Source organism: Monodelphis domestica, chromosome 6 (assembly GCF_027887165.1).
Source record: "Monodelphis domestica isolate mMonDom1 chromosome 6, mMonDom1.pri, whole genome shotgun sequence".
NCBI classification, from domain to species: Eukaryota; Metazoa; Chordata; class Mammalia; order Didelphimorphia; family Didelphidae; genus Monodelphis; species Monodelphis domestica.
Window position 1 is genome coordinate 49,844,052 of NC_077232.1, and position 26,839 is coordinate 49,870,890.

Sequence of the window (26,839 nt, forward strand, 5' to 3'; positions counted from 1 at the left end):
TCCCAATTTATAGACATTATTTATAGCTCTTTTTTTTAAGCCCAAATCTCTTTTCCCCCATAGAACTCTTTCTTATTCCATAGGAATAATTAAGGAAAAGCTACTGACTTGGCAATTGTATCTAACAACATATATAACATTCAGCATCAATGGTCCCCCACTTCTGTACCCAGAAAAAGGAAGTGTGTTTCATTATCTTATGGAACCATTATTGGTCAGTAATATGCTCTGGACTGGAGAAATAAGAATGAAATTCAGATAAAGAAGATCAATATGAAACCATTTGAGTAAATGTTACTCTGGTATATGCAGGACTATATTTGGATTTTTTTCTATATATGGTAAATTATCCTCCTAAGCACAGTGTGTGGCACATAGTAGGTGCTTAATGAATATTTGTTGATTGAATGATTTTTAAGTGTCCAAGAAAATCTTCCCCTTCCCCCTTGCCTTTTTTTTAGTCTTTTTCTTATATTTTAAGAGTTATTTCAAGATGTATACATTTCTCTCTTTATCAGCTGTGCTTTAAAGATATTCTAAAGGTTCAGTGCTCTAATCATATGTTAGGTGGCTGTAAATATCTTGAATTCTAACAGATTGAATTATTATTATCTCTCCCCTTTTTTTTTCCAGACGATTGGCTGGCAATGACCTTTCCTTTATCCACCCAAAGGCCTTGTCTGGGTTGAAAGAGCTCAAAGTTCTGTAAGTAATGACATTTTTTGCATTTCACAGCCAGCCCTGTGTTTTCTTTTTGAATTAGTTGGTATGCTTTCTGCTGATGCCTTTTAAGGGAGCAAGAGAAGGGAGATGTGGGCTGGCCGTTTAAGCAATTTAGAGAAATGGGCATTCAAATACTCTTTCCTAGAGAGGTAGCAAAAGTTAACATCTTAATTAACCAATAAAAGCTCAACATTAAAGTCAGATGTTAGGTTTTTAAATAGCATTTAATGCATGAGATCAAAACTATAGTCAAGAGGTTAAGAACTCTCAGATATTCTCTAGGATTTGATTTATGCTTTTCTACTCTGGGAGTTTAATTAGTAACAAAGTGAAGATAATCTTGAAGGGCACCAAATGTTTTATTTTTTTGTCCTGACTGGGGACTATTTTCTTTCCTTTTTGCATCCTATTAAGAGATTGTGGAGCCTGGAGTATTGTGCACTCTAGGGGTATAGCAGAATGTAAACTATGTGAGGACAAGAGAGAGAGAGAGACAGAGACAGAGAGAGAGAGAGAGAGAGAGAGAGAGACAGAGACAGAGACAGAGAGAGAGAGAGAGAGAGAGAGACAGAGAGCACGCAAGCATGAGCACATGTGTGCTAAAGCTTGGCACTAAGATTTGCCATTTATTATCTTAGAATCGAGAAACTAGAATAAGGTTCATATAAAGAAGAAAAATATGAAACAGTGTGAGTAAATGTGCTCTGCTTACACTGGCCCAAGCAGGACAGTATTTATTTTTGTTTGTACATAGTTGTTTGTATATTATCCCCCCTATTAGACTGGAAACTCCTTGAGAGCATGGAATATTTCTGCCTTTGTACCCCAGCACTTGGCCCAGTGTATGGTATCTAGAAGGTGCTTAATAAATGCTTGTTGATTGAATGATTTTTTAAAGCCCAGGAAAATCCTTCCCCTGCCTGGGTCACTGAGGAGTTTGTGGTGAGACTGGAAGAGACTGGGAGACCTGGATCTCTGACTTCTGAGTCACCGCTATTTCATATTACACAGCCTCTTGCCTTGCATATAGCAGCCACTAATAAGTGTTTGTTGACATCATTGAATTTCGGCCATTTCTTCCTTGAGGATTGATTCCTCTTAGACTGACTTCTGGTCCCCGATACCCATCCCATCTCACCCTCTGAATCAGTCCCATCCTATTTTTCCCTTTCCTAGTGGATTCTTTCTCATGAAAGGTCTTCAATTATTTAAGCACTGATTAAGTGCCTATTGCATACATGCAAGGCACTGTGTTTGGTGTTGAGTATATAAAGACCAAAATAAAATGGTTTCTGTCTTCAAAGAGCTTCTGTCCTTCTAGGGGTATATCTCACGTGTGTAGGTGAGTCTGTACAAAACCTTGAAGCAGTAGTTGGATGATCATAGGGGAAAGAGTAAGAATGTCCTTTTAATACAGACAGGTTCCTATGCCCTTTGAGTTCTCTCCTGGCCCTGGGGTTCCATCTTCTTTCTGTATGGTTCAGATGGGGAAGGATATTTCCTAACTAATGAAAGTTTTTCTTCCAGAACACTCCAGAACAATCAGTTGAAAACGGTTCCTAGTGAAGCCATTCGAGGACTGAGTGCTCTACAATCTTTGTAAGTAGGGTTTTGCCTTCATGTGGGTACTTTGAAATAGTCTAATGTGGTGATTGTAAGGCACTAAATTTCTTTTTGAGATACTTGGATGCAAATAGATATCTATCTACCCCTTTGTGGCTTTTTGAAGGCTAAGAATCAAGTCTGTGAGAGCTGGTAATTAAATGTACGCTTCAAAAATCAATAAACTCTACAAAGCAAGGCTTAGTTAATTGTTTTGTTGATTATCCAGATTCAGAAAGTGATGGAGACAATGTTAACAATGCTGATTAATTTTAGAGAGGTGTCATGAGGACTTTTCTCCGAGAGATGTTTGTTAATCATTTATTTACACACCACTGGCTGAAATCCTCCAGAACCTACCCTAGTGAATGTTGAATGTAGTTTGGCATTTCGTGTGCAGAGACCCAGGTCTTGTTGGTTGACTTGTTAAAATTTAAATTTTGCCACCACCCGAGGTCTTTGCCAAGAGGATGGAGAAAAAAAGCTGTACATCCAAAGGTGCAGCTCCAGAGTATATTTTCCAACATAGAGGGGAATAAGATACCAACAGTGCAGATATTTATTCAGCCACCCTGTTGATGACATAGTGATGTATTTAAAAACTGTAGGAGCCTGGGATTTAGTCAGCAGGTTCCCTGAACCTAGCTTGCCTTTTTTATACCAACTGACTTCAGAATGGTTATATTTCAGAGGATAATGATGCAAACCACAGTGGATAAAAAGATGAAAAGCCATGGTTGAAAGCAAGAATTAAATTAAATTGAAAATTAAAAGCAAGAATTGCTGAGTTTTTCCCTTATCCTGCCTTCACTACCTAGGTGTGGTCAAGGGCAGATCTTCCTTACAATTGAAACTTTGCCTTTCCCATATTGACTTTGAAAGCTCTGTTTGCAGTGCTTCTCTTATTAACATAGGCTTCTTTTGACCCTGTTCCATGACCCTGAGTACTTTTAACCTTGGTAAGACAGTTATTTAGCAATAAGCTATTGACTGATTGTGCCCCATAGCTCACTCTTTCACAGATTCTTCTTGGAAAACAGAAGGCTGTATTTATTAATCATATGCAATTGAAGATTGCTCACATTGGAGAGATTTTTGGTTCTTAGTTGTTGTAAGTTGAAAGGAGTTAGGAGTCTAGGAGCTTAGAACTAGAAAGGAGGCCATTCAGGTCTGGGTTCTCATTTGACAGTCGAACAGAAGTAGACGGAATCAGGGATTGCCCAGGCTCACATAGGTAGTAAGTAGCAGAGCCAGGATTTGAACCCAGGTTCTGTCATTCCAAAGCTCTTATTTGTTCTACTAATTTCATGGCAGCTAGGTGGTATATTATGGACAGAATGCTGGACTTGGTATCAGAAAGCCCAAATTCAGATCTGGCCTCAGATACTTCCTAGCCCTGTGACCATGGATGGAATGGTCACTCAAACACACGCTCAGTTTCCTTGTCTCTAAAGTAGGCATAAGAGCCCCCACCTCCATGCTTGTTGTGAAAATAAAGTTAAGTAAGACTTGTAAAACACTTTGCCAACCTTAAAGTGCTCTATAAATGCTAGTTACATTGCACTGGTCAGGCCACCCAAAGAAGGACCAATTTGGTCAGACAGGAGCTTTCACACATTCTAAAAGTCAAACGTAGCATCTATGCTGTATAATCAGGCAAAGAAAACACATACACAAGAGGGAGATGAACAGGGCTAAAGACATGAGAGGGAGGAGAGATTGTGCGTCCACCCAGAGCTACATTCCTGGGTGTTATTGATGGGTGGCAGTTTTTATTGAGGGGCATCTGAGAAGAGGGCAAATCAGTAAAGACATCTTAGAATAATAAAGAGCTTCTTAGCCCTGGTTGGGAGGTGAAGGGGGCAGAAGAGACAGACAGGGAGGAAGAAAGGAGAGGGGAAGAAGCTGAAGGAAGAGACAAGATGGGGATAGAATTGATCTTTGTTTCCACTTATCACTTTCTTTCAGTCTGCCTGGCCTTGCAAACCTTTGCTCTTTCTCTGGGTACGTTTCAGTGAAGCTCCTTGTAAAGCACTCGGGCTCTCTTTCTGAGTGACCATCCTGATTTCCAGTGGAAGCTGCTGAATGAATGCTTTTGTTAGGATGCACTGTTAGTTGTGGTCTGCAGTGTTCACCTGGGTCTTGGGCTGACCTTGCCTTGTTTTCTTTGGTCTCATTTCTTTTATTATAGTTATTCCTGGGCAATTTATTCCAAAGTCATCCTTCCATCCAGTGTGTCTTTATGACAAGCACTACCGTGGAATTTTAATTGGCCTCTGGGCTGCCATGTAGAGGCTTCCCCCAGCCCCTTTTTAAACCCTTACTTTCTATCTGAGAACCAATACTGTGAATTGGTTCCAAGGCAGAAGAGTAGTAAGGACCAAGCAATGAGGGCTAAGTGACTTGCCCAGGGTCACACAGCGAGGAAATATCTGAAGCCCAATTTAACTTCAAGACCTCCTATCTCTTGGTGTGGCTCTCTGTCCAGTGAACTACCTATAATTCCTGTCCATTGCTCCTTAAATCTTCCTTGTATCCCTTAAACGTACTAGAGGCATCTGGTCTGGTGGAGAGAACATGGAGCTTGGAGTTGGAAAACCAGAGGTCAGACACTTCTTAACTGACTAATCCTAGACAAGGCAGCCAACCTCCTTTTATCTCAGTTTCCTTATCTGTAAAATGTATAGTAACACACATTTATTTAATATATTACTAAATATATATTTATAAGTAGAGTAATACAGTAAAATGGATTGTAATAGCACCTACCGTCCAAGATTGGTGGGGGGTGCAGTAATTGTGAGACTTAAGGGAAGATAATATGATAAGGCACTTTGCAAACCTTAAAGCTCTATATAAATGCCAGCTTTTGTTATTCTTATTCTTATTCGAGGTCTTCTCACTTGTATCATCTCTTTATCTTCATCTATTCTTCTAATTTTCCTTATTGATTTTTGCTTTTGCTGTCATATGTCAATCACTTTGAACCCAGACAATTTATGTTTAAATGATGCCTTATATTATTAACCAATTTTCTCCCAAGGTAGAATTTTTGTAAAGCTCTTTGTTTTCTTACAAATGTTCGGTATTGGGGGAAGCTGGGTGTCTCAGTGGATTGTCCTGGGTTCAAATTTGACCTCAGACACTTCCCAGCTATGTGACCCTGGGCTAGTCATTGATCCCCCATTGCCTAGCCCTTACCACTCTTCTGCCTTAGAACTAATATCTAGTGTTGATTCTAAGACAAAGGTAAGGGTTTAAAAAAATTAAAAAGCAAAAAAAAATAACCCAAAACACCAAGTGTTTAGTATTTGTGGACCTTCTGTTTGAAGAAAGAGTTCTTGGTATACATGCTCAGGGCCATTCATTGGTAGTTAAAGATGATTTGACGTTTTGATTTTCTAAAACTCATTGGTATACATATGTGTATACATATTTACATATGTATATGTATTTATATATTTGTTGAACCCTTTGGTTCTCACATCTGTGAAAAAGATGTTTAGGTCCACATTTGACAAATGAGAAAACTGAGCATGAGAGAGGTTAAGTGACTTCTCCAAGGTCATATAGCTAGTAATTGACTGAAGTGAGATTTGAACCAAGGGTCTTCTTGACTCCAAGTGGGGCATCTGGTCTCCCCATTGCAGCCCAGTCTCTCCTCTGCTACTTAATCTTATGCGGAAAAATAGCCATGTCGTCCTGGGCAAATCCCTTTTCCTTCTCTGACCTTGGTTTCTTCATCTCTAAAATGAAGGGATTAGACTAGATGATTCCTTAGTTTCCTTCTAGTTCTGATAGTATAATTTTAGGGCAGGGGAGTAATATGGTCAGGCTGACCCTTTACTCATAAATTCCGATTTATGAAATGTCATTATGACTTCTTCACTTGTTTGGGTACCATTTTGAAACATTATTAATTTTCCCACTTGTTTCTTTAATGATTGTAGGGTTGAGTTCATAGTTTTAGAACTTAAAGATGTTCTAATGTGACCCTCAACCCCCCCCCCCCCATATTTTATAGAGGAGGAAACCGGTGGCTTATTTAGAATTAATTCATTAATTTGAAATGAATTAAAGGCTTAGGCAAAAATTCATGTCTTGATGCAAACTGACTTATTTAAAAGGACAAGGCATGTCCCATGGTAGAAAGAATGCTTGACTTGGCATCAAGGGACTTGGTTTGAGTTCAATTCAACTCTGCCACTTACTAGCTCTGTAACCTTGCATCAGTAAGTCCTTTGAGCCTCAGTTAACCTGTCTATAAAATAAGAGGATTGGACTAGATGACCTCCAAGATCCTTTACAGCTATCTAAGTTGTCAGAAATCAAACATTAACTTTGACAGCTCCAAAATAAATATTTCAGGACTTACGGGAAAATAAATATATAAAGAAACATTTACTCCTAAGGTACTTATGTGTAAGACAATAAATGTTTTATATCTTCCACCTGAATTCAGAGCTATTCTATTTATTTATTTTTTTTGTTCTGTGTTTAAAACAGATGGACTGAATGGCTCATTTACCTGGGTTTGACGTTAGCAGCCTCAGCTGTATGGGGCTGTGGGACTCCAGATGAGCAGGTTGAATGCATTCTTTCATGGAAATCAGCTTTCTTTGCTCAATAAATCTGGTTTGCGTTATAAACAGTTTACTGTGAGGTATCTCCATTGCTCCCTTGGGTCTGAATTTGTTAGGCTTTTCTGGTTCTAGTTTCCATTTCTTCCTAACTGTCCACATTTACTTGAGGAGCTGCTGAGCAAAGAGCTTGTCTGCTCCTAAGTCTCTTGTTCAATTGTTTTTAGTCATGTCTACCTCTTTGTGACTTCATTTGGGGTTTTCTTGTCAAAAATACTTTGGGGTTTTTGCTATCTCCTTCTCCAGCTCTTTTTGTAGGCAAGGTAACCGAGGCAAACTGTGTTAAGTGACTTGCTCAGGGTCACACACCTAATTCATGTCCAAAGCCAGATTTAAACTTATAAAGAGGAGTCTTCCCCATTCCAGGCTCTGTGCACTGAGCTGCCTAGCTGCTATTCCAAGTCTTAGTGACCAGAAGGCTATTCTGTCACCTTACATTAATCAAAACAAAACACCGGATAAACTTGTTGACTTTTAACTAGAATGGATTTGGATGCTGGATTGGTTATTTTGTTAGGCAGTGTACATATTTAAGATAAGGATGATTTTAGACTGTTAAAAATAACACTTTGCAAAAATCCATATGCTTCCCCCCCCTTTAAAATGATTTTCAAAGAGGGTGTGTTATGTTTAGCATTCATTTATTCAATATTTAAAAGCTTGCTTTGACATTTTTCCCTTCATTTTCAAGCCCATGTGCCAACTTATAAAAAATATTCTGGAATGTTTTCATCTACATCTGTACTGTTCAGTAGCTGTGGCTTGAGAGCTGTTCTCTTTGAGGAAGAAAAGGAATGATTTTGTTAGTCTAGTGGGTGTAGTTGTCCAGTTAGATACAATTGAAATTCTCTCCTGATGTTAAAAGGCCTTATCAGCACTTGACTGGGTTTGAAAATCTGATCTCTGATCCTGAATTATTGGAGAGATTTCCCTATGGTTTCCAAGTAGTTCTTGGTAGGATCAAAGTTCATTTATTACCTTTTGTAAATGGCCAGAAGTGGTTGGATTTGGAAGAGCATGCCTGATGGTTACCTTAAAAAATATCAACAGCCCATTTTCACATTTCATAGTATATGAGCATTAGGTGACAGCCATAAAAAGTTGAAAGTACTCACTGAACAGGATATTAAAATAACATGTCAGAACGGCTCAAATTAATATTTTAAATATTTCTTAGTCATAGCTGAAAAACGCATACACAGACTCATATACACCCAACTTTGCTTTGAAACAAGGATTTTTTTTTTAAACCCTTCTTGTGTGGTGGTGCAATTATCAGAGGATTTCTGGGCCTAGAGGAAGAATTGATCCAATGCTGGCCCTGGTCAGGATCTGGGTTCAGATCTAGCCTCAGGCACTTACTAGCTATATGATGTAACTATTTGCTTCAGTTTCTTCATCTATAAAATGAGCTAGAGAAAGAAATGGTGAACCACTTCAGTATCCTTGCCAAGAAAACTCCAGATGGGGTCATAGAGAGTTGGACATGACTGAACAACAACAGCAACAAATAGAGATAATAATAGCACCTCCCTCTCAAGATTGTTGAGAGGTTAAAATGGGATTATATTTATAGAGTGCTTTGCAAATCCAAAAGATTTACATAAATATATATAAATTGTTATCTTCATCATCATATGGACATCAGGTAGTAAATAGAATGCTGCATTTCCAGGCAAAGGACTAAGGTTTGAATACTGTCTCTGCTACTTCTTATTTGGGTGGTCTTTTGGGAAATTCCTTCTAGTTTCTCCATCCATAAAAAGAATGAATTGGACTAGATACCTTTTAAAATCCTTTCCAATTTGAAATAGATATGTAGTAGTAGTAGTAGTAGTAGTAGTAGTAGTAGTAGTAGTAGTAGTAGTAGTAGTAGTAGTAGTAGTAGTAGTAGTAGTAGTCTCTCGGTAACTGAGGATGATGATTGTCTTTGTGCATTTTCATCTATGGTGTATAGATGAGTGTGCACAAAGACACTTGTGCGTGAAGGGGATTTAAGTGGAAAAGTTGATCTTAGAAACAGGTGGGACTAATTGAATTTATAATAATCATGTGAGATTTCCATTTTCAGAAGAGTATTAGAAAGGGGAGGAAGAGGACTTCAGTCAGGCATTAAGATCCTAACATTGAATTGTATAGCCCTTTTCTGAGAGGTTACTACCTCCATCTAGATTATATGACTTTGTTTATCAGTCTTATCTTACTATCTTCCCACCCAGGGCAGAGTGTTATAGAAAACTTTTCCAGTAAGTTGTAAAAGGAAAATCCTAGATTTGGAATTGCTTCTTAAGAAATTCAATTATAGTCTTATAAGTGGTAACAAAAGGAGGGGGAAGATTTGAACCCTGGGTGGACAACCTTTTAGCAAGCAAATTTTATTTCCCTTAAATAAAGGAAAACTATTTGCAATTTGGAACTTAAATGTCAAAGTTCTTTAAGATTCAAAAATATCCCATTTTGTAAGATATCTGATGTCATATATAATCTCTTAAAAGGATCAATTGTAGCATTTCTTCAGTGAAATCCAGTCTTTAGCTAGAAATGAATATTAATAACTTAGGTCTGTAATAGAAAGGCATAGTGTTGTGTCTCATGGCAACCCCATAACACCCTAACCACTTCCTTACTATCTTCATACCTTGTAAGCTCTTAGTTTGTATTACTTTTTGTTTCTTGAAAGAAAATTCTACCTCCCACCATAGAACAGATTTTAAGAATGGGGCGCCTTATGTGCTACTTTGAGTCTTCCTTGCTTCCTTGCTTCCTTGCTTCCTTCCTTCCTTCCTTCCTTCCTTCCTTCCTTCCTTCCTTCCTTCCTTCCTTCCTTCCTTCCTTCCTTCCTTCCTTGCTTCCTTCCTTGCTTCCTTGCTTCCTTCCTTGCTTCCTTGCTTCCTTCCTTCCTTCCTTCCTTCCTTCCTTCCTTGCTTCCTTCCTTGCTTCCTTCCTTCCTTCCTTCCTTCCTTCCTTACTTCCTTCCTTCCTTCCTTCCTTCCTTCCTTCCTTCCTTCCTTCCTTCCTTCCTTCCTTTCTTCCTTCCTTGCTTCCTTCCTCCCTCCCTTCCTCCCTCCCTCCCTCCCTCCCTCCCTCCCTCCCTCCCTCCCTTCCTTCCTTCCTTCCTTCCTTCCTTCCTTCCTTCCTTCCTTCCTTCCTTCCTTCCTTCCTTCCTTCCTTCCTTCCTTCCTTCCTTCCTTCCTTCCTTCCTTCCTTCCTTCCTTCCTTCCTTCCTTCCTTCCTTCCTTCCTTCCTCATAGAATTTAGAGTTGGAAAGTATTCTCTTTTTACTGAAGAAGACACTAAATGGAGATTTTGAGTCTTTGGACTTTATCCCCCAGAAGACCCTTAGTATTTCCCAAAATTCCATTTTCTTGCATCCCCCCATTTTGCGTGATTGTATTAAAGTGGTTGTAACTCCTCCCTCTTCCTCTCTTTTGAACCTGCAACTGGGCTGAAATTAGGCAGTTCTTTTGCTTTACTTATTATTAATAAAACTTTATAAAATATAATATTTAGTTATTGATTATTAATTTTAAAACCCACAGGACCATCCATATCACACAGTTAATTAGTAATAGAGATAGGAGAGAAGCAAGTGGCTCTTGAATCATATGTTCATTGGCTACTTGATAGAGGACTAAAAAGGGATTTTAGAGATCACATAGCCTGTCGATCCATAAGCTTTGAGTGTCTTGTAGGTGCTACGCCCAGGCCTAGGCAGTAGAGGTAAAAGGATACAAATGGGGAAACTCCTGTTCTCAAGAAGTTTGTATTCATTGTTATAATAATAATAATAATAATGGCTAGAATGTATATAACACTTAAAGATTCAGAAAGATCTTTATGTATATGATTTCACTGGATCCTCACCAACCTGGGAGCTACATGTTGTTATCCTCATTTCACATTTGAGGATGTTGAGGCAGAGTGGTTAAATGACTTGCCAAAGGGCACATAGCTAGTAAGTGTCTTGAGGTAGGATTTAAACTCAAGTCATTTTGATTCTGGGCCCAATCTTCTATCCAGCATAATAGCTAGCTGCTTTTATCAGGAGCCACTACGTGTGTATGTATGTATATATGCATATCTGTATCTCTGCAGATAGATAGATAGATGAGGGATGATGGGTAGATGGTAGATTGATAGATGGATAGATGAGGGATAGATGATAGATTGATGGATGATGGATAGATAGTTGATAGATGATAGATGGATAGATGATGGGTAGATGGTAGATTGATAGATGGATAGATGAGGGATAGATGATAGATTGATGGATGATGGATAGATAGGTGATAGATGATAGATGGATAGATGATGGGTAGATGGTAGATGGATAGATGGATAGATGAGGGATAGATGATAGATTGATGGATGATGGATAGATAGTTGATAGATGATAGATGGATAGATGATGGGTAGATGGTAGATGGATAGATGGATAGATGAGGGATAGATGATAGATTGATGGATGATGGATAGATAGGTGATAGATGATAGATGGATAGATGATGGGTAGATGGTAGATGGATAGAGGGATAGATGAGGGATAGATGATAGATTGATGGATGATGGATAGATAGTTGATAGATGATAGATGGATAGATGATGGGTAGATGGTAGATTGATAGATGAGGGATAGATGATAGATTGATGGATGATGGATAGATAGGTGATAGATGATAGATGGATAGATGATGGGTAGATGGTAGATGGATAGATGAGGGATAGATGATAGATTGATGGATGATGGATAGATAGGTGATAGATGATAGATGGATAGATGATGGGTAGATGGTAGATGGATAGATGGATAGATGAGGGATAGATGATAGATTGATGGATGATGGATAGATAGGTGATAGATGATAGATGGATAGATGATGGATGATGGGTGAATAGATGAAGGATTGATGATAGATGGATAGAAAGGAATAGGGGACTGGACTTGTGAGAGATGTCTCCCAGATGAGGAAATTCTCTATTATCATTATTATCATCATCTCTGTAAGTTATAGTCAGAGCAGGCTGTGCCTGGGGTCACATAGCCAGTATGTGCCAAAGAGGGAACTTCATCTAGCTTTAAAGCTGGCTCGATAAAAAAGACGAACAAGGAACGGCTCCTGCTCTTCTTGCTCCCTCTCTCATCTGGCCTAGGTGTGGTGGTGGTCTAGACAGTGCAGGTGCGAGGCAGTTCTACCAGTTTATAGGCCTTGGGCTCGATTTTCAGAGAAGGTCAGGAATGCAGTGGTAGGAAGCAAGTGTCAGAGCCAAGGAAAGCTGGAGCTGCTGAAGAAGGGAGGAGCTGGATGAATGCTCGGATTTGAGCAGAGGACCTACCTGGAGCTTACTGAGTAAGGGGATCTTTCAAGTGTCAGGCTTTGCTGTGGTGAGGTGTGGCTGGCTGTGCAGGAAGCGTTTGGCTCCCTGTTGGTAGGGCTTTTTATTCAAGTTGCCAGTGGTTCTGTTGAGCTCAGACATCAGGTTAGGCTGTTGGCAGATGCCTTTCCCTCCTACCCAACTGAAGGCATCCTGTGCTTATACCCCTCAAGGCAGAGATTCTTTACCTGGTTGTCTTGGACACCTTTGAAAGTCTGGTGGGGCCTCTGGACGTTTTTTAGAAGAAAGTCACATTCTTAAATGTGTAAAACGTATAAGATGGCAAAGGAAAGCAATTACGCTGAAATATTACTGCAACATGAAGGAAAGAGCACCTAGCTTATGTCTTGTAGGTTAAGAATCCCTATGAGGAAGCATGAGAGCGCGCGGCTATATGAAACGATGCCTTTCTTGTCTCCTTATACCCCTCGTCTGATCCCCACTTAGAACCAGACAGGCTCTGCTGAGGGCAGTTTTGTGAGTCCTTAATGGGGGGGGGGGGGGGTTACCACACAGCTAGCTTAGAGTTTCCTAGACTAAGGAGAGAAAAAGGAACTGGGAGGTTTTTGGAGGGTGGGGAAGGAATGATGTATGTTTGCCATAGGCCTGCAGCCTGAGGGGTTGGGAGGAATATCTTAGAAACTTAGAATTTTAGAACTGGGAGGTCTTAAGCAGCACTTAGCTCTACTCATGCAAAATGTCAGTGGGCTGGAATAATGAGGTGAGGTCTAAGGACTCTTCCGGCTCCCAACTGCCAGGAATCATTTTAAAACAAACAAGTAAACATTTAAAGCAACTCTGAAGTCAGCTTCATTATTTAAACATTTTCTAGAGAGGGATGAGGAAACTAAGATGAAAATGAATTAAGTGACTTGCTTGCCCAAGGCAATCTGGCTGGTTTGTGCCAGAGTCAGGAGCCACAATTCCAGCTTCTGAACTTCCATTTCTGTGAAGAAGGAACTTTGTGGTGACCCTTCTGAAGGGGGGGTTAGCAAAGAGAAGAATGTAGAAAGTGCTCGGGCTGAAAAAGATCTCATGGTGGTTGGAAGAATGGCTGAAGGAGAAACACCAGGATTTTATTTTCTGCTCTGAAGAGAAAGGGGAACAGTTGAATGTGAGGCCAAACAGGAATGTTCTTTAGTCTAGTGCACCGTCTTCTTTTTTCAGATGAGTAAACCAAGGCCCAGGGAGGTGGTGAGTGGTCTTCTAAGTTTAGTAGGTAAGATTTGAACTTGAATCTCTTGACTCTAGACCCAGCATTCTGATCTAATACACTGACCACCATTTTAAAGCTCTTTTTTTTTTAATTTAAATTTTCATTAAATTTTCAAAAATACCCCAACTATGGCAAATGACCTGGCCACCTCAGCTTGCCACAACATTGCACCTGAAGAGAGAGACCTATGGACAATCTGCAGTTCTCTAATTATCCTGGACCCTCTCAGAGTTTCTCCTGATAAACTGGTTCCCCCATCCTTTTGACATCCTTGAAGTAAAAAAGAAATTGAATATGAATTGAAGACCAGGGTTGGATGGTAATCATAATCCTTTTCATCTTCTGGGAGGTGCAGAAAAAAACCAGGCAGGCAGTTTCTAGCTGATCTCTGAAAGGGCCCTCAGGCTTCTTCCAAAAAAAAAAAAAGATTTCATTTCTTTGCTGAAATGTTGATCCTCAGTGAAAGCTAAAACTCTTCACAAATCAGGGTGTGCACACCTGTTTCTCATGGGGCCATTGACACCTGCATATCATTTGAGGTCTAGGATTAACTATTTGATGATTCACATCATGGAGAAACCTCTTTCTAGAAGACTTTTTTTTTAACTTGAGGGTTCCATTTTTGAAGAGTTTTCATGTTTAAATATCTCCAAAGAGAGAAGCAGTGTGTTATGTTGACTAGGAAGCCAGCCTTGGAGCCAGTAAGACTTGGGCTCAAGTTCTGCCTTCGACTCATACAGACAGAGTGACTGTGGGCAAGTCACTTAATTGCCCTTGGTAGTTCTCTAAGATTAAAAGATATTTGGCATAGGAGGTGATGGTATGGATAGAGTGCAGACCATAACAGTCAAAAAGATTAAAATCCTTCCTCAGACACTGACTATAGCTGTCTGACCCTGGGTACATTTTTTTAACTTTGTTTGAGCCTCAGTTTCCACATCTTTAAAATAGGGATAATAATAGCACAGACTTCTCAGGGTTGTTGTGAGGCTCAAAAGAGGTAATGTGTAAAATGCTAATACTGTCTTTAAATATGTCAAAGATACGTAGGAGTATGATATAAACCAATTATATTGAAATATAATCACAGTTTTACATTTTCTCTGTTTTGAGTTTTTCTTTTTAACATTCTTTTTCTTTGTGTTCAAAATTCTCTCTCCCTTGCACTCTTCTGCCACCCAAGAAGGCAAGCAATATATAGATATTTTATTTATTTTAATAATAATTAAATAACAAAACTACATTAAAATTAAAAATAATAAAATTAAATAATAAAAATTTTAATAAATATTTATTTTTAAACCTTTATCTTCCACCTTAGAATCAATACCGTGTATTGGTTCCAAGGCAGAAGAGTGGTCAGGGATAGGCAATGGGTTAAGTGACTTGCCCAGGGTCACACAACTAGGAAGAGCCTGAGGTCAAATTTGAACCCAGGATTTCCCTCTCCACTGGAGCCATCCAGCTGCCCTCTCGTATGTATGTATGTATGTATGTATGTATGTATGTATGTATGTATGTATGTATGTATGTATGTGTGTATGTGTGTATATGTGCATACGTGTGTAATGCATCCATGTATGCATGTGTGCGTGTATTTATTTGTTTGTTTATTCATTCATTCATTTATTTGTTCATTTGTTTATTTTCATTTCCTAACAGCATCCTAGGGCTCAAAGCATTTTATTTAGCTCTAAAATATAACATGGAAATCATTAAAAGAGCCAAATGGAAAAGTTATTTCTTTTTTTTTTCATTTTTTCCCCTTTTAAGCTCATATTTATTTTTAAGAAGCAAACAGTATTTTTTATATTTTTATATTTTAAGAAGCAAAAAAGTAGGACTTTTAAGAAGTCCTATGAGGAGGAAGGCTCTGAAACTGTGTCTTTTTTTTCTTTCTTAAACCCTCACCTTCCACCTTAGAATCAATACTGGGTATTGGCTCCAAGGCAGAAGAGTGGTAAGGGCTAGGCAATGGGGGTCAAGTGACTTGCCCAGGGTCACACAACTAAGAAGTGTCTAAGGCCAGATAAACCATGCCTTTTGCTTAAACTCCTAACTCACTCCACTTAGAACCAAGCAGGGTTTATCAGGGGCAGTTCTGTGAGTCCTTAACGATGGGGACTTCTGCAGCATGGCTGGCCAACTGTCCTTGGCTGAGGAAAGAAGCAGGAACCTAAAAGCTTTCCTTCCCAGGGAAAGCACCAGTTCCTGGATTTTGGAACTATTTGGAACACGAGAGACTTCGGCTCTGTGTATCTTTCCTGGGCAGTCACTTCGAGGGTGGCAGCCCAGCACTCCCCAGTCCAGTCTTGGAGTGAGAAGCCTTGGGTTGGTCCCTCTCAGGCCGGTCTGTAATGGAGCAGAGATGAGGCTCCAAACAGTCTGGAAGGTTCCCTCCAGCGCTGACATTCTGGGATCCCGGGCTGCCAGGGCCCAAGGTCACACAGCCAGTCGGTGTCCCAGGCAGCAGGCCATTCCCGGCAGGCTTTCCCAAACCCGCTCCCTGGCCAGCTGGTTTTAAGTAGAATGATTCAAGGGGCGAATGCCGAGCTTCCTTCTCTTTTTCCTCTTCCTGTTGTTCTTGATGGAAGGAAGGAGAGCATGGGCTGTCCTATGGCTTCACGACCGAGGGGAGGGGGGAGAACAGCAGTCCCTGGAAAAGGGAGTGTTGGCAGAACCTGGTTTATTGACACAGGCATTTCTTATTGTAAGCCCGAGCGCTGGGCTGCCCTTCACCTTTGCATAGGGAAAGGCTGGTTAAACAAAGGAGCAGATTGAGCTGGATGCAGACTCCTCAGATGAGATCTTGTCCAATAGGGAAAAAAAAAAAGAAATCAAGTCAGCCAGCATTTGTGAAAGGTCTCCTGTGTGCCAGGAGTGTACTAAGGGCCAGAGATACAAGGAAAGGGGGAAACAGTCCCTGCCTGAGAAGCTCACCATCACAATAACTGCTCAGAGGGCATGTTCAGATATTAATGCAAGCCAGATTCAGCGTCAAAATTCTGGAAGCCTCAAGTGGAGAAGACAAGTTGTTCTAATTAAAAGCATTCTTTCCTATTAGAGGACCTGTAAGACCTTTAGTAAACACTGCACTGCTAGCCTCACACCTGTCCCTGTTCCCTTCGTGGGTGGGGATAAATTACAGTTGTCTTGACCATTACTTGAAGAAAAAAACACACACAAAAAAACTTTGCCTTCGATCTTAGAATCAAAGGTAGAAAAGCAGTAAGGGCTAGGCAGTGGGGTTAAGTGACCGGCCCAGGGTCACACAGCTAGGAAGTGTCTGTGGTCACATTTGAACCCTGGACCTCCTGTCTCTAGGTCAGGCTTTCAATCCACTGAGCCACCCAGCTGCCCCTTGCTCTGACTTCTTTTCAAGTTTTTCAGTTATATCAGGGACAAAACAACAACCAATTATGTTCAGCTCAGTCTGATTCTTTGTTTAACTCACAATGCAAAAGTGAAGTAAATTATATTTTATGATGTGACACCTTGAGGTTATTTTCTATCTGAGGAAACAATACGTACAAATATAAAAATGCAAACTCTAATTGTTGTTCAGTCTTACCTGACTGGTGACCCCTTTTGAGGTTTTTGCAGCAAAGATACTGGAATAGCTTGCCATTTTCTTCTACTCAGGTCCTCTTTTAGTAACTCCTGGTTACTTTTCTCCTTGTACCATGTGTCCTCCGTGGTTACAAATGCATTTACCCTCCCGTTCAAGGATAAACTTTATACCTGAGAGGTAGTGGCTGTTGACTTGGTGCCCGAGTGAGCCAGCCCATCCAGCATTGCCCAGAAGTGGGGAAGTCTTTCTTCCCCCCCAGATATGCTTTTCACTTCATGTATTTCTGATTTCCAGGCTGTAGTAAAGAACCTTAGTCTTGCTGGGCCTCAGTTTCCACATTTGTAAAGTGAAGCAGTTAGACTCCTAAGGTTGATTCCAGCTTGAATGTTCAACATTAGTAGTCTGCCAACATGATTTGTAGTTCTGACATTCAAGAATATTCTCAGGGGCTCTGGGATATCATTTCCCTAATAGAAAAGGAGAGCAACAATTCTGGACGGCTGCAAAGTGGTATAAAATGAGCATAGGGCAGACCCGAGAGTTATCACTTAGGGGAATTATTTACCGGTCAGCGCCCCAGGGAGCTCACTAAGGAGCTGTCCAGTGGTCCTTCTTGCAGGGTTAGGGCCCTGTGTGACTCTTTTGCTCCCTGGCAGCGGGTTAGTGCTTAAAAAGCGTGCGGCCGTGACTTCTGAAACTTTTTGTTTTATGGACCCCTTTGGTAGTCTATGAAGCCTCAGAAATGTTTCTAAATTATATATATATATATATATATATATATATATGTACAAATAGCATTGAAATACAAATAAAGTACACAGCGTTACAAAGAAAACCAATTATAATGAAATAAAATGATCAGAATATATACTTTTTAAAGTTCATGGATCCCAGGTTAAGAGCCCCTGCTCTGAGGTGGCAAGTGTCAGACATAAAACCAGTCCTGTAAATCACCACAACTGGAAGAGCCCTGACTCAAATTTGATTATCAAATGAGGAAAAGGGGTCTTAATCAGTCAACATTTATCAAGTTCCCGCTGTGTGCCAAGCATTGTACTAAAGGTGAGGTGACTTATCCAAGTTCAAATAGCCGATCTGGGACTGGAACACAGAACTCCCAACTCTCCCATTCTGGCATTCCATGTTCTAGGTTTCTACCCAATTTTAACATTCTGTTTTAACACTCCTCCTCCCAACTCTGATGTTGCATGTATCTGTGGAACACCGTTCCAGGTGAAACACCATTTCAGCCTTCTTGCAGTAGCTGAATGATCCCATTTACTCTCCCTAATTATATTCTGTTTATACCACATCAGCCCTATTTATATGTGAAAGCTGGGATATATTTCCTATCCTTAGATATCTTACTGTGCTCATTTCCCTTTTGTGAGCGAACTATTATGTGTCATATCAGCTTTCCTTCTGTCTGGAAAAAAAAAAAGACCACCAAAGATATTAAATGTTTTCTGACATTAAAAACAAGTAGCAAGATGCTGGATTATATTGTCTTATAAATATGAAGTATATTCAGTTAAAAATAATTTAACCACATCTCTGATTTTTAAAGTAAAATAAAGCTATGTGACGTTTGGAGCATTTAATTCCTTTCGTTTGAAAGAAGTTAGATAAAATTCTGAGGAAAGTTAATATGGGGCTTAAATTTTTTTTTCTCCTGAAATAGGTGTATTCCAGATTATCAGTGCCATCACAATTTCTGTTCTTAGTTTCAAATTTTTTGAAGCTGTAAGACTTGTGTGACTGGTTGACTCATTCCTTAATGATTAAAATGTGTTCATGAACTTGGCTGTTTGTATTTCTGCTCCAGGCGTCTAGATGCCAACCACATTACCTCAGTCCCTGAGGAAAGCTTTGAGGGTCTCGTTCAGTTACGGCATCTGTGGCTCGATGACAACAGCCTGAGTGAAGTACCTGTCCGACCACTCAGCAACCTCCCCTCTCTCCAAGCTCTGACCCTGGCCCTCAACAAGATCACGAGCATCCCTGACTTTGCCTTCAACAACCTTTCAAGCCTTGTGGTTCTGTAAGTATCCGACACTTTCTTATTTCCGTTCTATCTTAAGAAGTGCTTAGTATGGGCGAGGCACCACGGAGACCAAAATGAAACTGTCCTTGTCCCCAGGGAGCTTACCTTCCGAGGGGGAAAGAGGGGAATGGACAGCATGGATATAGATAAGGATGAGAACCTAGACAGTTTGTTCTAGAATTGAACAGAACAAAGATTTGAGAATTTTGATCAGTGCATCAATCAACCATGATTACAGAGGAATGATGAAGAAAACATGCTATCCAAGTGCAATGAGACATGTTTTTATACTTGGACAATACTGAAATTGTTTTGCTTGACTTTAAATATTAATTACAAGAGTTTCATTTCCCTTTTTGGTAGTGGGGTGGAGGTAGAAGAGAGAGAAAATAAATGCCTGTTAATTTAAAAAAATAGACAATTAAAATATAGATGAAGTAATTGGGGGATGAAGGAATGTTAGAAACTAGGAGCATGAGGAATGGTTTTTGAGATGTGGCCCCTTGCAGAGGACTAGACTAACTCTGGCCATGTAAGAATTCTTAATTTCTCAGGAAATCAAGAAACATTGTTAATATGAACTTAATAACATTTTAAAAATTAGCAAGTTGTTGTGACTTTGGCTGCTCATTAAACAAGTTACCGCTTGTTAGCCAAATTGAGAAAAGAAGCCCAAGACAGGTGGGAGTGTGAGAGAAGGGCATCTTTTGACATTTCCAACTTTAACTCCATAAAAAATACGTGGTTTTCTGTGGATCATTCTGCAGTACCTTTCTGGTCAGGCCACACACACACACACACACACACACACACACACACACACACAAAATAATCTTGATAAGCATTTATAATGTGTGTAATAATATCTCTTTGGTGTGTGTAATAATGTCTCCTTTTGTCTTTGAGAGGACATGAGGGAAAGTGAGACTTAAAGCAGACGCTCTTTGGTGAATTTGTGAGAGGGTTGACCAAGAGTCAATCAATCAACATTTATTAATGTGCCAGGCATAGCTGAGTGAAGGGTAAGCTTAGAGGGCCTCTCAGTCTGCATTATTAAGGGGAACACCCAGATTTGAAGAGGTTATGCTGAAGGCATTGAGAATACAGAGATAAAGAAATCTCAGCCCACAGTGATCTTATACTCTTCCCAGAATGGGAGGGATGGCGTGAGATATGACCCGTGAAATGATGAGCATGTAGACAATTTGAGAAGGGGATTCAGAGGAATCAGCAAGACCTTGCCAGAGGAGCTGGTGCATGAGATAGACCTTGATTTCAATGTAGGGATTCTTGGAGATGGGGAGAGACACCCAGCAAAGACATGGAGATAGGAGATGAAATCCTGCATTTGAGGAGTAGGAAGCAGGGCAGTTTATCTGGAGTGTATGAAAAGACATAATGTGAAATAAAGAAACAAATGTAGCCCATAAAACCCTATTGTGAAGGGTTTGTCATTTAGGGAGGTCTTTTATTCTTGATATAATAAGGAACCAATTGAAGACTCTTGAGCCAAGGAATGACACGATCAGGCTTGTCCTTTAAAGTTATTTGTGTATCTTTGAGGAGGATAGACTGGAGAGAGGAAGGGCGAGAAGCAGGGAGTCTATGTTAGGAGGCTAGAGCAAAAGTCCAACAAGAGAGTGAGGAGGGCGGCATCCTACTGGATTTTATGATTTTATGACATTTTATGACCTTCTGACCCTGCCATCAGATTTTCTGTATACCAAGAGCTACAAGGAGCCAACTACTATATAAATCATGTTTGGTTAGGTTTTAATGGGGATCATGAGTTTCTTTTTAGTTTTGGCTCAGTAAAACAAAATTATATTTGGATTCATTTGGGGTCAGGGCTTAGCAAATTAGTACATTTTGTTCCAGGTTTTGGTGCAGGTCTCTAATGTCAATGCCAGAAGGTAACAGAAAGTAAATTCTTTTCAAATGCTCCTTTTACAAACCTTTTGCAAGATCAAATTACCCTTTCCCCTGTTTACAAATGCTCAAGGTCAAATGATTAAGATTTTATAATAGCTTGTATATTAAATAGGGAAATGGGAAATTAATGCAAAGAAACTGTTCTATTGCCAGGAGTACTTAACTTACCTAAGTTACTCAGTATAAAGATCAAAGATTTAGATCTGACCAGCATCTTGCAGCTCATGTATTCCAACGCCTTCATTTTACAGATAAGGAAACTGGAACTTAACAGGTGATGTGTCCAAGTTCACATAGAGAGTCAGAATTCAAATCTAGGTTCTCTGACCCCAAATCCACTGTTCTCTTCGTTATCCCATGGTTCCCTCAATTGAATTTCATTCCATAAAGTCAACCTTTAGTACCTCCTATGTGGAAGGCATTGAGGATACCAAAAGATATAACAGAGAAATCCTCAAGGAGCTTATATTCTCCTGTGCATGTATACCAATTAAAATTGAAGGATGAGAAAGCACTAAAAAAAGCAGTGGGGAAGAGATGGTTGGGTTGCTCAGAGAAGGCTTCTTGTAGGAATTAGCACCTGAGCTGAGTCTTGAAGGAAGATGAAGATTAGGAGAGGAGACAACAAGGAGGGAATACACTGCCAACATGGCAGCCAGCTTGTGTAAATGCAAGGGATTAGGTATTGAGTTGAGGAACAGCTCATAGTCTGGTTTGGCCAGTATGTGAAGTTTGTAGATTATTTAAAAAGTAGGTGGAAGTCTAATTGTATGGAGAAGTAAGTATTCAGCTAAGAAATCCTGTTTTAAGCTTTCAAAGGGAGCCTCTGCGAGCTTTTAAGCAAGATGAAATGTCCATCTTAGAAAAATTATTTTGGCAATTGGGAGGGTTGGCTTGGAGAAGGGGATTTTCTAGACTGGAGTTTGAGACAAGTGGTTTTACTTTTCTGAGCCTTTTTAAAAGTCCAGTAAAGTAGGGAGAATTGTCTTTTACTGAGGAGGACTGAATGTTGATGGAAGGTGCCTCATTGATGCCATTTGCTGATAGCTCCTTCTTTGTCTTTTATCAACCAGACATTTCCCCCTACCATTCTGGTCTCTAATCTTGCTAGGGCCAACCTCTCTAAGTGCTCCTATGTTCCCACCACCTCCCGTTATCTCCAGTAAATTGCCCCAACTCTCATCACCACTTTACTATCTTTAGCCCCTATCCTTAGGCTCACTCTGCAGTGCTTACAAACCTGATCTCCATTCTTTTAAAAACAAAAAACCCTTCCCAGTAGTACCACCCCAGCAAGCTATTGTCCAGTAGCTATCCTAAGCCCCTCCACTGCCTCTCCTTACCTTCTGACTTCCAGCCTCAACATTCATCTGGAAACTGCCCTTTCCAGAGTTACCAACTCTCTCTCAATAGACAGTTCTAATGGCTTTTTCTCAGCCCCATCCTTCTTGACATCTTTGTAGCCTTTGTCACTTTTACCTGTTTAGTACTGAACTCTATGCTGAGCTATTCTTTGTCCTGTAAAGTACTTAATATAACTACTGCCTAGTGGTCTACAAATTGGTTTTGATTCTTGTTTCCATAGACACCTTCATAACAATAAAATTAAGACCCTGGGCCAGCACTGTTTTGATGGATTAGACAACTTGGAAACCTTGTAAGTACATATTGGATAATCCCTGTTACTGATCACGATATGCATTTATATGACTGTTGGAAAAGAAAAAACATTTTTTCATTTTCCTGTTAATTGTTGGTTTTATTGCTATTTTAATTTTATTATCTAGGAGAAATTGAACTAGGTCTTTATAATTAAAAAGTTAGAATATTTTAAAAATGCAGACAGTGTATGTAACATTTCTGCAAATATTCTAAAATCCTGTGATTAGTTCATTGTAACTGGACCCCAGATTTATGTCTTAAAACCCAATTCAGTCTTTGCCAGCCAGGCTGCCCTACTCTAACATTGTTACAATAGAACTGAGATTTCCTTGAGAATGCTAGAACAGTGTGGCATATGTTCTCAGATGTGGACAATGGGTTGATTTATTTTGCTTAATTTTATCTATTTTTATAAGGGAGGGCTCTGTAGTGAGCTCAATTATTGGGTAATAAAGATTTTTTAAAAGAATTAATGAAAAAAAATTTTAACAAATCTGTAAGTATTCTAAATGTCTTGGTCATAAAACTTCTCTCTTACAGTTTTAACTTCTAAAATACACCAAGAGGTGACATGCTGTCATATCTTAGAACAGAATTAAAAGAAATATAATTCCTTCCAACTGTGATCTCAAATTCAAATAGAAATGTATCCCTGCAGCCCCGTTGTTGGCTTAGCCACAAATTAACCTTATTTTGCATTGTATTTTTATTTATTTTGTTAAGCATTTCCCAGTTACATCTTAATATGGTTCAGGCCCAGGACTAGGAATTTTAAACCCCTGCCTTAAAGATGTGATTAGTATTCAATCTGGTTTCATCTTTGTTTTTACATTCCTTCTAGGGACTTGAATTATAATAATTTGGGAGAATTTCCTCAAGCGATTAAAGCGTTGCCAAGCCTGAAGGAACTGTGAGTCTTGCTTGGCTTTTTTGCTGCCTTATTCTTCTATCAGCACCCCTATCCCTACCCCCTAAGCCTTCTCACTTGATAGTGGTTAGTGAATCTGAAGTGTTTGTTATATAATTATACCAGATGGACTGTATCATTGTTTAATCCAATAGGCATTTATTTGTAAATTAAATTACCTTCTAAATCTGTATGACTTTTTAGGCAAATTACTTTCCTTCCTGGGCCTCAGTTTCCTCATCTATCAAATAAGAGGGCTTGGCTTAGATAGCCTTTGATTCTGTCTTCCTAGTGCTAAGCATATGTTATATGCAACACACTGTGCTGGGCACAAGGACTAATCAAAAGATCCTCTCACTCCATCCCTCAGGAAACTAGGAAGATAGTTGTGTAAACAGATTGTGTGTATGTGTGTGTGTGTGCGTGCGTGCGTGAGAGACAGAGAGAGAGAGAAAGAGAGACAGAGAGAGGAGTTATTAACAGTTTGATGTAGGATACAGAATTAATAATTAGGGGGATCGAAAAGAAGACCTAACTACAGGGGTGGGGGGGATATGATTGAGGACAGACTCTAAATGAACACCTTAATAAAAATACCAACAACATGGAAAAGAGTTCGGACTGAGGACACATGTGATACCCAGAGGAATCACACATTGCCATTGGGAGGGGTGGGGGTGGGGGGGAAGAAAAAGAAAATGATCTTTGTTTCTAATGAATAATGTTTGAAAATGACCAAATAAAATAATGTTTAAAAAGAAAGGATGGAAGGAAGGAAGGAAGGAAGGAAGGAAGGAAGGAAGGAAGGAAGGAAGGAAGGAAGGAAGGAAGGAAGGAAGAAAAAGGAAGAAAGAAAGAAAGAAAGAAAGAAAGAAAGAAAGAAAGAAAGAAAGAAAGAAAGAAAGAAAGAAAGAAAGAAAGAAAGAAAGAAAGAAAGAAAGAAAGAAAGAAAACAAATCCTCCCATAGGAAATGGCATATAAATTAGACCTTCATTTTCATCAACAAATGTCCCTTAGGTGTCTATAATCTGTAGGGAAGCAGCCCAGGTGCTGGGGGTACAAAGAGCTAGAAGCCAGGGTACCTGCTCTCCAAGGCCAGCCAGGGAGACAGGTCATCTTCAGGGTAGAAAGAGAACTGACTTTGGAGGAGTAGACACCTAGAAGCAGGAGAATTGAACCCCATGACGTTTACTCTGGTTAGTTGTGGGACCTTGTACAAGTCCCTTAATCTCTATGAGTCTCAGTTTCTTCATCTATGAAATAGTTTAAACATCAATAGTTGCAAGGAGCAGCTAAATGGCTCATTGGATGGAGATCCAGGCCTAGAGACAGGAAGACTTGGGTTCAAATGTGTCCTCAGACACTTACTAACTATGTGATCCTAGGCAAGTCACTCAACTCCAGTTGCCTAGACCTTACCACTCTTCTGCCTTGGAACCAATACTTTGTACCCTAAACAGAAGATAAGGGTTTAAAAATAATAATAATTAATAGTTGCAGTACTGGCCTGTTGTGATTATTATAAAGAAAGAACTCAAAGCACTGTAGGAGCTATTAGGAACAAAGACATAATAAAGCACCAAATAGCCATGTGAAACAACCTGGCAGGTGTAGACAGGGAGGACCTAATGTTAATCAGTAAGTGCTTAGAGATGCCAGTGCTTTTTGAGTGGTTCCATGTCAGAGACCACCATTTAAGAACTTTTCTTCTTTTCTTGAACAAATACATGTGTCTATAATTTTATCAGCAAATATATATACACCTGTGCATTTATATGCTATATGTGTATATACATATGTGTGCATATTTGTGGAGAGAAGGTGGCAGGTTGATGTAGATAAAGATTTTTGAGAGCTTGCAGAGAGTGTCTTCACTCCAAGGTCATAATAAATTAACAGGACCCAGGGGCAATACCATCTACTTATAGAAACACACACTCACACACACACACACACACACACACACACACACACACACACACACACACCCTCTATTCTATTTTAAACTGTGGCTTTGGAGTTAGGTGTAGTACTACTAAAAGATGAGAATTTTATTTTCTTCTCTTCATTTTTGGAGTTTTAGAATATTTGCTATTTGTATTTTAAATTGAGCCAAACAGGAGTATATACTTATAGTATTTTTAAATACTTATAGTATGCTGATAAAGATAACTTCATAATAGAATAGAAATTTCAATATAGTTTTCTCTCTTTCTTTAGGGGATTTCGTAGTAATTATATTTCCGTAATCCCTAATGGAGCATTTAGTGGAAATCCACTTCTAAAAACCATGTAAGTACTTTGGAAGGCTTTTTTTTAAAAATGTAAAGTTATGTTAAGCTGCCTCAATCACACCAAACATCTGGTTAGGGAGGGAAAATATCAGTTAAGTCTTTTGGGTATTTGGCATCTGTATGCAGGAAGATTTAGTACTGTCTTGATTTTATGAACATGTGGAAAATTTACCTTTTCATAATTTTACAGCCATTTAAATGACAACCCTTTATCTTTTGTGGGGAACTCGGCCTTTCACAACCTGTCGGAGTTGCATTCTTTGTAAGTACTATACATTGATCCAGGATTTGGGGGTTTTTTTGGTTAGTGTTTGCTGTTTCCTTTTGTCTCTGATGCCCGAAATAGGATCAGGCCAACTTGTTTACATTAACACTCTTAGTCCAGTTATCAACATTCCAGACTTAGTTGGAGGGATTTCAGGCTGATTTTGTTTTTGATATAGAGTCAGTTCTGTGATTTGACCTAGGACGAGAGTAAAATAGATTGCAAAGGTTAAGTTTAAAACATTACCTTCTATAAGAATTTGTTTTATAATTCTCAATTTCTTTTTTTTTAAAGAGTCATTCGGGGCGCAGGCATGGTACAGGGATTTCCTAACCTGACCGGAACCACCAATTTAGAGAGTTTGTAAGTATGCACCTTTTAAAACTTGGGGTACATGGATAGTTGTGGACAAGGGGGTTCGGTATAAAAGGATAACAAGCTGCAAACTATTATTGATCATATAAAAACTTCCTCCAGTGCACTAATAGCAAAAGAAATTCCATTTACAACAATGAGCAGATTTTAAGTGCCCATAAAACTGGAAAAGGTGCTTAATACAAAGACAAAAGAATAAGAATCCAAAAGATTTCCCCGGTGCCTGGCACATGG

General features: G+C 39.4%; 1 protein-coding gene across 1 annotated transcript in view; it reads left to right on the forward strand.

The window, feature by feature from the left end:
• The window catches only part of LGR4 (leucine rich repeat containing G protein-coupled receptor 4), a 121,054-nt gene that overhangs the window by 74,308 nt on the left and 19,907 nt on the right, over positions 1-26,839 (forward strand). The window contains exons 3-10 of the mRNA XM_056801997.1: positions 634-705; positions 2,251-2,322; positions 18,951-19,166; positions 22,687-22,758; positions 23,605-23,673; positions 25,892-25,963; positions 26,156-26,227; positions 26,525-26,593. Coding sequence (XP_056657975.1) covers positions 634-705; positions 2,251-2,322; positions 18,951-19,166; positions 22,687-22,758; positions 23,605-23,673; positions 25,892-25,963; positions 26,156-26,227; positions 26,525-26,593 — 714 coding nt within the window. The remainder of the gene's footprint in view (positions 1-633; positions 706-2,250; positions 2,323-18,950; positions 19,167-22,686; positions 22,759-23,604; positions 23,674-25,891; positions 25,964-26,155; positions 26,228-26,524; positions 26,594-26,839) is intronic.